The sequence below is a fragment of the Haliotis rubra genome, unplaced genomic scaffold (assembly GCF_003918875.1).
Source record: "Haliotis rubra isolate DU_JTF1 unplaced genomic scaffold, ASM391887v1 Scf118, whole genome shotgun sequence".
Taxonomy (NCBI): Eukaryota; Metazoa; Mollusca; class Gastropoda; order Lepetellida; family Haliotidae; genus Haliotis; species Haliotis rubra.
This window is the reverse complement of record NW_025765092.1, coordinates 1,510,664-1,524,542: the sequence shown is the minus strand read 5'-3', so window position 1 is coordinate 1,524,542 and position 13,879 is coordinate 1,510,664. Positions and strand designations below refer to the sequence as shown.

The 13,879-nt window shown below is 41.0% G+C and overlaps 1 protein-coding gene across 1 annotated transcript; it reads left to right on the top strand.

Moving 5' to 3' along the window:
• The first annotated feature begins 3,374 nt into the window (after window positions 1–3,374).
• On the top strand, window positions 3,375–12,951 carry LOC124259273. The gene is made up of 6 exons (XM_046693381.1): window positions 3,375–3,493; window positions 7,806–7,971; window positions 8,504–8,625; window positions 10,071–10,185; window positions 12,113–12,267; window positions 12,809–12,951. The coding sequence occupies exons 1-6, from the start codon at window positions 3,445–3,447 to the stop codon at window positions 12,838–12,840; spliced, it is 639 nt and encodes a 212-aa protein (XP_046549337.1). The 5' UTR covers window positions 3,375–3,444; the 3' UTR covers window positions 12,841–12,951.
• The last annotated feature ends 928 nt before the right edge of the window (window positions 12,952–13,879 follow it).

Sequence of the window (13,879 nt, the reverse complement as noted above, 5' to 3'; positions counted from 1 at the left end):
CAACCATACAGTATATTTACGACATTGTTTACCCGAACACGACCGATAACATTATAATATACATGTATGGTAAATGCCTTTGGAACATATTCTATATGGAATAAAATATAAAACAGAGAAACGTAAAATAAATGCAAAACAAGAATATACGACAGTGTGTTGGTCACATTAACTTTAAAACTAACAAAACAGGTGAAACTATAACTTGGAACTATGATAGGTGTATTATTTCGTTAGGGAAAAGGTACACGCTACACATTTACTTAATGTGTGTATAATATGCACTTTACGGTACTTTAAGGCCACTTTAAGCGACCACAGCTGCGTGTGCAATATGTCTAATGGTTAACTTGATGATCGTGATTATGAAGTCTTTGATGTTGCCATTTATCGATTTCTCAACGCTGCGTTCAGACCGCTAGACCGTGTGACCTAGTCTGTTTTCATTTCATTTCATGACTGCGGTGCGTCGATTAGTTAAATTTATATATTTATGTATATACCTAAAACAGAGACATCACCTTCATCACCATCACCTTCCATAATCATCAACATTAAATACGACTACAGCAACATGGACAATCACCATCTAAATAAAAGCAAAAATAAGTATATAAGATATGTCTGTAAAGAATCCACTGTAACTCTTGTGTTATTATTATTGTGACAATATCCACCACTGTAGAAAACAACTAAAAGTATGTCTTGCAGAAAAAACACCTTGTTGACCAATCATTAGCACCATCAACCATCACCAACCAACATCAACATTGTCCACCAAGAACAGTTCCAGTCCCTAGCAACACCAAGAACAGTTCCAGTCCCCTAGCAACACTGTCCACCGCCAACCAACATCAGCCTTGTCCACCAAGAACAGTTCTAGTCCCTAGCAACACTGTCCACCATCAACCACCATGTACACCAACCAACATCAGCCTTGTACACCAAGAACAGCACCAAGAACATGTACCCTAGCAACACTGTCCACCATCAACCAACATCATCAAGAAAGTTCCATTCCCTAGCAACACTGTCCACCATCAACCAACATCAGCCTTGTACACCAAGAACAGTTCTAGTCCCTAGCAACACTGTCCACCATCAACCAACATCAACATTGTCCACCAAGAACAGTTCCAGTCCCTAGCAACACTGTCCACCATCAACCAACACCAGCCTTGTACACCAAGAACAGTTCTAGTCCCTAGCAACACTGTCCACCATCAACCAACATCAGCCTTGTACACCAAGAACAGTTCTAGTCCCTAGCAACACTGTCCACCATCAACCAACATCAGCCTTGTACACCAAGAACAGTTCCATTCCCTAGCAACTTTGTCCACCATCAACCTACATCAGCCTTGTACACCAAGAACAGTTCTAGTCCCTAGCAACAGTGTCCACCATCAACCAACATCAGCCTTGTACACCAAGAACAGTCCCTGTCCCTGGCAACAGTGTCCAACATCAACCAACATCAACATTGTCCACCAAGAACAGTTCCTGTACATGGCAACACTGTCCACCATCAACCAACATCAGCCTTGTACACCAAGAACAGTTCCATTCCCTAGCAACACTGTCCACCATCAACCAACATCAGCCTTGTACACCAAGAACAGTTCCAGTCCCTAGCAACACTAGCAACAGTTCCATTCCCTATTGTCCACCATCAACCAACATCCAACATCAGAACCTTAGCAACACTGTCCACCATCAACCAACATCAGCCTTGTACACCAAGAACATTTCCTAGCAACACTGTCCACCATCAACCTACATCAGCCTTGTACACCAAGAACAGTTCTAGTCCCTAGCAACACTGTCCACCATCAACCAACATCAGCCTTGTACACCAAGAACAGTCCCTGTCCCTGGCAACAGTGTCCAACATCAACCAACATCAACATTGCGCACCAAGAACAGTTCCTGTACATGGCAACACTGTCCACCATCAACCAACACCAACCAACATCAACATTGTGCACCAAGAACAGTTCCTGTACATGGCAACAGTGTCCACCATCAACCAACACCAACCAACATCAACATTGTGCACCAAGAACAGTTCCTGTACATGGCAACAGTGTCCACCATCAACCAACACCAACCAACATCAACATTGTGCACCAAGAACCGTTCCAGTCCCTAGCAATACTGTCCACCATCAACCAACACCAACCAACATCAACATTGTCCACCAAGAACAGTTTCTGTCCCTGGCAACACTGTCCACCATCAACCAACACCAACCAACATCAACATTGTCCACCAAGAACAGTTCCTGTCCCTGGCAACACTGTCCACCATCAACCAACACCAACCAACATCAACATTGTCCACCAAGAACAGTTTCTGTCCCTGGCAACACTGTCCACCATCAACCAACACTAACCAACATCAACATTGTCCACCAAGAACAGTTCCTGTCCCTGGCAACACTGTCCACCATCAACCAACACCAACCAACATCAACATTGTCCACCAAGAACAGTTCCTGTCCCTGGCAACCCTGTCCACCATCAACCAACACCAACCAACATCAACATAGTCCACCAAGAACAGTGCCTGTCCCTGGCAACAATGTCCACCATCAACCAACACCAACCAACATCAACATTGTCCACCAAGAACAGTTTCTGTCCCTGGCAACACTGTCCACCATCAACCAACACTAACCAACATCAACATTGTCCACCAAGAACAGTTCCTGTCCCTGGCAACACTGTCCACTATCAACCAACACCAACCAACATCAACATTGTCCACCAAGAACAGTTCCTGTCCCTGGCAACCCTGTCCACTACAACCAACACCAACCAACATCAACATAGTCCACCAAGAACAGTGCCTGTCCCTGGCAACAATGTCCACCATCAACCAACACCAACCAACATCAAACATTGTCCACCAAGAACCGTTCCAATCCAGATCATGGCGCACCATCAACAGCCAGACACGGTTATTTTCAGGCTACTGCCATACAGCTAGCATACTCCATGAAGAACAGACAAATCAGCAACATAAGCAAAGTCAACAAATACTCATTCTCAGCAACAGCAACAGCAACAACGGCATTCATCACAAATGAAGCAAAAACAGGATGGCGTCACCAGCAACAGCAGCAGCTTCAGCTGACGCCACAGTCTACAACAACTCCTCGTGCCTACACACCAAGGAGCGCCTGATTGTCAATGGCAACTACCGATGACACACCGATACGCCAGGGTCAGATGAAATGTGAAAAGTGTGTGGACGAAATAAGTGCATGGAAAGATCAGGGAGTAAATTACTTGGAATTGGCGCAGGGAGAGCAACTGTGTCGCCGTATGGAATTACAGTAAGTGGGTTTTAATTGCCCAATTGAACTTCATCTCACTCATATAAGACAGATTCCCGTTCCAACAACTGGCAGTAACACAAGACAGTGGATAACAAGCTGACATGACTGGTTTAATCTGTGGGATCCTTCTGTCATGGGCTGCACTGTGTGGTAGGTACTGATTGTAGTTCTTTCAAAATCTGTTTTGTTAGTACATGGAAGCTTACCCAACAGCAGATGTTCTCCGGACAGCTTGACTGACTGACTGAGTTTGGTTTTACGCCGCTTTTAGCAATATTCCAGCAACATCGCGGCGGGGGACACCAGAAATGGGCTTCACACATTGTACCCATGTGGGGATTCGAACCCGGGTCTTCGGCGTGACGAGCCAACGCTTTAACCACTAGGCTATGTTGCTAGTTTTATGTAAGTCAATGGTTACATGGTGCCTTTTTAAGATTTTTATATATAAATGTGGATTAAAGAACTTCATTATATGTGTGGTTGATTAAGTGAAAGGGAGGCAGTATCAAGGCTCCAGAAATGGGCTTCACACATTGTTCCCACACTGGGAATCGAACCCGGGCATTCGAACCGGAAAGAGAGCGCTTGATTACCGCACTCCTATAAATGGCATGCTGTTGTACACATAGTTTTAGGTTTCTGGAGGGGAGCCCCGTTTCACAAAAAGCCCGCTACTATCACCGAAACTCCAATACTTTAACACAGATTTACGACACTCGTGCCGTGCCGCTTTGTGACCTCTTCGCCGACTGAATGGGGATCGTTTGGACTAGATGACTGCTACACCTTGACAAGACTCGTTTGACAAACCTTGTTTGACGATATACGTTGTCCAAAATGTGACATTAAGGAGTAATATTTTCTTGTATGAGTAAATACTACATTATTTAGAATGGCGTATTGTTAATTCTCCCACGATTTCCACCGAAGAGTGAGTGAGTGAGTGAGTATGGTTTTACGCCGCTTTTAGCAATATTCCAGCAATATCACGGCAGGGAACACCAGAAATGGGCTTCACACATTGTACCCATGTGGGGAATCGAACCCGGGTCTTCGGCGTGACGAGCGAACGCTTTAACTACTAGGCTTCCCCACCGCCCCTCCACCGAAGAAGATTACATTCATAGTAAAGTATATATTTTCAATCCGTAGGCATTTAAAAATAATGAAATCAGAATAACAGGTCACAGAGTACAGTGATGGTAACTACAATATACAAGGCGTGTGTTGCCCACGCGACTAAATCTCCAGCTCACAGTATAAATTGTACGACAAATATATCCAGCTGACCAGGAAATAGGCTTATTTATCATTATTCTGACTATTGGAGAGGTACTAATTTGCGTATTAACTGTAACGATGTAACAAAAGCTGTTAACCCGTTACCGATTGGAGGCTGCAGTTAAGAATGCATGTATTGTACTCTAGGACGATAGATATATAACTTGTTTCATGTATATCTCACAGTTACACTCGAGGTCACACGACATGATTGTACAGCTGGTACCCCCATTAATTCTGATTAAGCATTTTTTTTAGCAACTGCATGTCAGTTAATGTTTGCCTCTTGTCCTCGAGAGTATAAGAACCCGTGAAGATCCAAGTTAGAATTGATCTTCAGTAACCCATGCTTGTCGTAAAAGGCCACTAACGGGATCGGGTGGTCAGGCTCGCTGACTTGGTTGACACATGTCATTGTATCCCAATTGCATAGATCGATGCTCATGCTGTTGATCACTGGATTGCCTGGTCCAGACTCGATTACATCCAGACCGCCGCCATATAGCTGGAATATTGCTGAGTGTGGAGGATTTCTTCAAAAACTGGTTCTTCATTTCAGCTGTGGAAATTAACTATTGCTTATAATAGATAAAATACGCTCCTATTCAAAACCGCGAAGACTTGACAGCGTCGATATGTTTTTGTTTCTCATGAAGCAAGTAATAGTTAGTTTTGGCCTAATCAAACTGAATGTATCGTATTTACACAGCATGGGATTCCATTATTATGAACGAATTACATAGATCATCGTAAAGTGAATATGTCAGGACGGGATAATTTGGCACCCACGTTGATGAGTGTTCCGATAGTAGACCAAGCTTTCCCCCTCACGACTCCTCTTTAATCAAATAAGGAATATGAATTATTTTGTTAAAACTATAACAATATAATATGAGTGTTATTTAAAACGCAATTTCAAGAAAATTACCAGTCTCCAAAAGAAACCCGGTAATGCGAACTGAACCACCCACAGTACCAGCACACGTCACACTAATGCACTGGGACGTGACACATTGGCACTAACATTCCCCCATATACAACACTATCATTACACTATACCAACAAACATAGATTTACAACAACACCCAAACAACACTATCACCGCCATACCAACAAACATACATTTACAACAACACACAAACAACACTATCACCGCCATGCCAACAAACATACATTTACAACACTATCACCGCTATACTAACAAACATACATTTACAACAACACACAAACAACACCATCACCGCCATACCAACAAACATACATTTACAACAACACACAAACAACACTATCACCGCTATACCAACAAACATACATTTACAACCACACACAAACAATACTGACAACATTTTAATAAGATTCATTTACAACCACACACAAACAACACTATACTAACAAACATACATTAACCAACCACACACAAACAACACTAACAACACTATACAAACATACATTTACAACAACACACAAACAACACTATACTAACAAACATACATTTACAACAACACACAAACAACACTATCACCGCTATACCAACAAACATACATTTACAACAACAACACTATCACCGCTATACCAACAAACATACATTTACAACCACACACAAACAACACTATCACCGCTATACCAACAAACATACATTTACAACAACAACACTATCACCGCTATACCAACAAACATACATTTACAACAGCACACAAACAACACTATACTAACAAACATACATTTACAACAACACACAAACAACACTATCACCGCTATACCAACAAACATACATTTACAACAACACACAAACAACACTATACTAACAAACATACATTTACAACAACACACAAACAACACTATCACCGCTATACCAACAAACATACATTTACAACAACACACAAACAACACTAACTAACAAACTATACTAACAAACGCTACATTTACACAACAACACACAAACAACACTATCACCGCTATACCAACAAACATACATTTACAACAACACACAAACAACACTATACTAACAAACATACATTTACAACAACACACAAACAACACTATCACCGCCATACCAACAAACATACATTTACAACAACAACAAACAACACTATACTACCAACAAACATACATTTACAACCACACACAAACAACACTACATCAACACCATACCAACAAACATACATTTACAACAACACACAAACAACACTATCACCGCTATACCAACAAACATACATTTACAACAACAACACTATCACCGCTATACCAACAAACATACATTTACAACCACACACAAACAACACTATCACCGCCATACCAACAAACATACATTTACAACAACAACACTATCACCGCTATACCAACAAACATACAACAAACATACAACAACACACACAAACAACACTATCACCGCCCAAACAACCAACATTTACAAATACCCAACAAACATACATTTACAACCACACACAAACAACACTATCACCGCCATACCAACAAACATACATTTACAACCACACACAAACAACACTACCAACAAACATACATTTACAAACAAACACACTATTAACAACAACAACCACACACAAACAACACTATCACCGCTATACCAACAAACATACATTTATAACAACAACACTATCACCGCTATACCAACAAACATACATTTACAACCACACACAAACAACACTATCACCGCTATACCAACAAACATACATTTACAACAACACTATCACCGACGTACCAACAAACATACATTTACAACCACACACAAACAACACTATACTAACAAACATACATTTACAACCACACACAAACAAAACTATCACTACGCTATACCAACAAACACACATGTACAAGCACAGACCAACAACACCACAACACAACACTATACCAGCAAACATATACTGACAACACGCGCGCGCACACACACACACACACACTCTCTCTCTTTATATATATATATGTATCTGTGTGTGCACACACTGAGATCACACACAAGTAACCCTGACACAAACACATACTGACAACCCAAAGAAACACGCCAAACTCCCAATTCACGAAAGGGGTATACGTCTGAGGTCCGTTTTACTCGGTGCTCTTTGTCACACATTATGTAGATTATTCTTACACGCCGTTATATAACTTGAATACACTTCAAAGCGACGTTAAACCACTCACTCACTCACTCACTCTGTTTCAGCAAGCAGTCCCTCCTTCCTGGCTCGACGGCAGGCGTTTGCCGGAGGCTGTGATCAAGCGACCATCATGACGTCACAACAAAGTTGCTACGGCTCCCTAATGAATGTAAGCCAAATGCAGCCTCCAAGCGGGGACAATGTGTTTGATAACATCGAGGAGTCGTGCAGGTAACGTTTACAGAATATTGTCAAACAAAACACTGTGGTGTTTTATAACACGAAAGCTTATTGGTGTCATTTGAGTGACAAAAATAAGTTTTTAAAACTGAAATGTCTTTTTATCTCGACATTTTTAAAAACAGCATAATAATACAACGATGAAATACTTACGAGGATATTATCCAAATAAAGAGAAAAAAGCCGAATTGTCGAAAAATAACAAAAAAACTGAAATAACGAAAAATTCGCTTTATATAGTAAGTGTGAGTGAGGGTAGTTTTACGACGCCATTTGCAATATCCAGCAATGGTGCGGCCGGGATTCGAACCCCGAACTTATGCCTTCAAAGCGGACGCGCTATCCGCTACGGAGTCGATCATTGATTTGGCATAGAATACCTGCATGCCTCGATCGAGACCAAGGAATTACACCATGACACCCGAGTGTTCGATTTAGAATAGTCCCCAGCAACCTATACTTGTCAAAGGCGGCTACGTGACCTACAGTGAGACCTGTGTATTTTCTACATCCATGCTTCCAGAGATGTTGCAGTAGCTAACAGTTGTTTCAAAGACGAGATGAGGAAATGTGGAGAGGGCGGAGAAATATTGGCGACTATGATGGCCAACACTTTTGACTATGTGTGTGGCGAGGGTCTTGAAAGTAAGTTTTCGAAGAAACTTCATATATTAAAAACTAACTGTATACCAAGAAAAAGGTTGTAATTAATTTACGAGCACCACATAGAGTCACATCTCATTCCCTCACCTTATACAGTCATGTTTCACCCCTCCCCATATACAGTCATATCTCACCCCTCACCATATAGTCATATCTCACCCCTCCCCACATAGTCATATCTCACCCCTCACCATATAGCCATATCTCACCCCCTTCCCCATATACAGTCATATCTCACCCCTCACTATATAGTCATATCTCACACACACCCCATATACAGTCATATCTCACTCACTCCCCATATACAATATACAGTCATATCTCACTCTGTCACCATATATAGTCATATCTCACTCCCTCACCACATACAGTCATAACTCACCATATTCAGTCATTTCTCACCATATACAGTCATATCTCACCATATACAGTCATATCTCACCATATACAGTCATCACCATATACAGTCATATCTCACCATATACAGTCATCATATCTCACCATATACAGTCATCACTCAGTCATATCCATATACAGTCAGTCAGTCATATCTCACCATATACAGTCATATCTCACCATATACAGTCATATCTCACCATATACAGTCATATCTCATACAGTCACCTCACCATATACAGTCATATCTCACCATATACAGTCATATCTCACCATATACAGTCATATCTCACCATATACAGTCATATCTCACCATATACAGTCATATCTCACCATATACAGTCATATCTCACCATATACAGTCATAGCTCACCACATACAGTCATATCTCACCACATGCAGTCATATTTCACCATATACAGTCATATCTCACCATATACAGTCATATCTCACTCCATCACCATATACAGTCATATCTCACCATATACAGTCATATATCACCACAAAGTCATATAATCACCATATACAGTCATATCTCACCATATACAGTCATATCTCACCATATACAGTCATCACCATATACAGTCATATCTCACCATATACAGTCATATCTCAGTCCCTCAACACATGCAGTCATATCTCACCATATACAGTCATATCTCACCATATACAGTCATATATCGCCATATAAAGTCATATATCACCACATACAGTCATATAATCACCATATACAGTCATATCTCACCATATACAGTCATACCTCACCATATACAGTCATCACCATATACAGTCATATCTCACCATATACAGTCATATCTCACTCCCTCACCACATACAGTCATATCTCACCATATACAGTCATATCTCACCATATACAGTCATATCTCACCATATACAGTCATATCTCACCATATACAGTCATCACCATATACAGTCATATCTCACCATATACAGTCATATAATCACCATATACAGTCATATCTCACCATATACAGTCATCACCATATATATGCAGTAATGTCTCTGTCCAGTCATGCTGTCGGAGTCCGACTGCTGGGCCCACGAAGATTTCACCTCGGATATTCTAGGGTGTTCGGAGATCATGGAAGCAGAATTTGCCAGAATGGGCTATAACGGCTTTTGTAGGTAAGTACCCCAAAACGGTGACATCACCCATGTATGTAGACACATCAAGTGTAAGGGTTTCAGATATTTGCATTTCAGATTTATACTCGTCATCAGTTTTCAATGCTCTTTGGTCAGTCGAATCCACATTATCACGGGGCTTCATTGTCGAGACCAATACAACATGACGTCGTACATTGTACATGACGTCAGAGATTGATGTCATACGTCATCTCAACAGGAGGGTATATATGGGAGTGGGGGTGGGAAGGGGGGAGGGTGTTCTCTGTAGATATTGTAGCATGTACAGTAATTGACGCCTATACAACCATGCCTCCCTCACGGTAATGTCCCTTTGCCATATTACTATACACCATTCACTATATAACTACTAGATATTACACACGTTTCTTTCACTAAAGTGAGTGCTATATGGATTAATCTTCTCGAGGGTGACGTTCACCGATTACTCCATTCATCACCTGTGAGCGTTATTCCGAAATTCTTTGTAGCTGGCTGGGTATTTCCTTATTCGCGTCGACTATGAAGGACACGTGCTCATTTAATCCAGCCCGGTTCGTGAAGATTCGGGTTTCAGTTGTCCTAGCGCATAGCATGTTTGTTGTAATAAGCGACTACGGGGTCATGAAGCTTCGTTAATGCATCTTATGGTATTCCAATTGAGTAGATCGGTGTTCATTATGTTAACCACTGGATTGACTGATCAAGATTCGACTGTTTACAGACTGCCGTCACATGGCTGGAATATTGCTGGATGACAACGTAAAACAACAAACCACATAAAGCGCGTGTATCGAATTAAAAGACAGTAGGACTGACTGACTGACTGAGTTTAGTTTTACGCCGCTTTTAGCAATATTCCAGCAATTTCACGGCGGGGGACACCAGAAATGGGCTTAACACATTGTGCCCATGTGGGGAATCGAACCCGGGTCTTCGGCGTGACGAGCCAACGCTTTAACCACTAGGCCACCCCACCGCCCCAAAGACAGTAGGAGTATGAATCTAGTTTCTGGAGTCCACGCAGAAGCCTACCTTGTATATCAACTCAGTTCGCAAATAAATGATGAAACATAAATACAGAGACTATGACAGAGATAACAGGGCTCGATTAAGTGCTTTGTTACTTGCACTGGTGCAATCCCAATATTGCAAAATGCAACCTAGTTTTTAGTCTAACTTGCACCAGGTTAATTTTTGAGTGGGTAAAACTCTGAATAAAACACCTAAATAATTCAATAGCATATTTCTTTCATTACAAATCACAATAAAAGCAGTGCAACATGAATTTGGTCAGTGCAACTAGTCTTTCATCTCAGGTTGCACCTGGTGCAAGTAGGTGAACATCTCTTAAATCGAGCCCTGGATTAACATCGGTGCCAATGTAAGTTATCTGAGTGTCTGTACCAAGAGAGGTTTCAGCAAATAATTCTTCATTTGACTTTTTTGTCTGTTTACAAAGAGTGGAAATGTGTGAGATCACGTTTTTTATCTCGTCAACAATTCAAGAAAGGATTTTTGTTTACAGAAGGATTCGCTGTATACTGTGGTACATATTGAATAACTAGTAAATTTGGTCGATTTTCTCTCATTTCCTAACCTATATACAATCCTTCCCGATATTTTTCACCATTATTGTTATAAAATAATGTTGTTGTCAACTCTTCATTAACCTTTTTCAAACTTCATACCCAGCCTAGACAGTTAAAAGGGTCAGTTAATTGTAAAATAATCTGCAACTACGCAATTAAAAGACATGTTTAGGAAGGTAAAGTATATTATAAATCAATAAGTATCCGGGGGTTTTAAACTGGGGGTGGGGGGTGTGTTTTAAACTAGGTAAAAGTAACGCTTTTGTTAACTGTTTACCTGAAGAGGGACGTCAGCTATTAGGGATATACAGGATATGCCTTGTTTTTTCTCACAGCGTCACCAACGACTTCATTCGGTGTATCGGTGACAGAATAAAAAGCAAAACTGTCTGCTCAGAGGACGCCGCGTGGTTTATGCAGGAGTTATTCAGGAGAAGCATTCGGCCCGCAGCAGACATGATGGGATGTCACCTTCACACTAGAGCCATACGTAAGTCGCTAACTTTAGGCACAGCAGTAACGTCTCAGAAAGTAGAAATCTGTTACAAAGTAGAAATCTCTCAGAAAGCTGAAATCTCTCAGAAAGTAGAAATCTATCAGAAAGCTGAAACGTATCAGAAATAGAAATCTGCCCGTAAGCTGCAAATCTATCAGAAAGTAGAAATCTCTCAGAAAGTAGCCTAGCAATCTATCAAAAAGCAATCTATCAGAAAGCAGAAAACTGTCAGAAAATTTATACCTTAAAGATAGTTAAAATCTGTTAGAAAGCGGACATATGTCAGAATTACCGCTGGACATAATTATGCAATGTCACGACCGAATGTATGAACCGAATATGTAAAGTGAATCTAGTTTGCAGAAACTGCATGATTACAGTATTTGAGGATGTCTTCCAGTCTCTTTGACAGTCTCTTTGACAGTCTCTTTGAAAAGTGTTTCAGCTACATTGCCACCCAAATCGCAATATATTTAATTTATCATTCACCATAAATCATATGTTGACTAATGACATAATTTTGTTCATTTTCTAGGAGCTATTGTCGACGTGCTACGAAGAAAGTAACACCCTGAATGGGATCTCCATCAACCCGAGTTCAGAATTACTGCAATATTGTATTCACTATTCAGAAAAAACTTCTATATTTCATATATTAAAGCCTTTTGTCATTTTCTATCACGGTGCTAGTTTTCGTTTGTTCGTTGTTTGACATCCCTGTCAGCAATACCCTAACGGCGGACAGTAAATACTGTATTTTCTCTAATAAGCGCCGGACCCTCTAAAAAGGCCCGGGGTTAAAGCAGCTCACTAACAATTATGGTAATTATACCAACTAAACGGAAAACGTACCGGGCCTCTAATGAGCGCCGGGTCTGGAAGTCCGTTGAAAAAATACGCGCCCGGGCGCTTATTGGAGGAAATACGGTACTCGAGTCTCTCGAACAGGCAAACCAGTGGTTGATGTTATGACGAACAATCCACGTCGCCAGGGCACGATGACACGCAGTTAACCTAGTCACCATTACTAACCTCCATGTCGCTCTATATATGCATAAAGATTTAGAGTGACAAACGCTCCACATGGCTGTACGAGTTATGACCCCAAGTTACCTGTATGTATCGATATACATGGGTAAGAGTGAGTGAGTGAATTTAGTTTTACGCTGCTTTTGGAAATATTCTAACAATATCACGACGGGTGACACCACAGATAGATTCACACATTGTTCCCATGTGGGGAATCGAACCTGGGTCTTCGGCGTGACGAGCGAACGCTTTAACTACCAGGCTACCCGTAGGCAAGAACGAAACGCTGCACTCAGCATCCTGTTGCTCTCCTGGGATCGGAGAAGTATTTACTCTGGATTTGTTCAACTATGACACCGTTATCGCACTCAGAACCCGCAGTGGCCTTTTGTCTACGACGAGAGGTAGTATTCAATAGACTGGATGGTATGATTAGTAAATTTTGCCAATTATATTCTTTGATACCAGTATTCAATAAACGTCAGGTTATACTTGAAGCCGTGAGTTCCATCCTGTTAACATTTGAATGCTGTGATCTGCTTTTAGTTTTTGTCAGTAATATATCCCTATCATCGTT

Coding starts and splice junctions, on each gene's coding strand:
- LOC124259273 (XM_046693381.1), top strand. CDS start 3,445: ATGACTGGTTTAATCTGTGGGATCCTTCTGTCATGGGCTGCACTGTGT. Junction 3,494..7,805: donor GTCATGGGCTGCACTGTGTG/GTAGGTACTGAT, acceptor ACTCTGTTTCAG/CAAGCAGTCCCTCCTTCCTG. Junction 7,972..8,503: donor AACATCGAGGAGTCGTGCAG/GTAACGTTTACA, acceptor CCATGCTTCCAG/AGATGTTGCAGTAGCTAACA.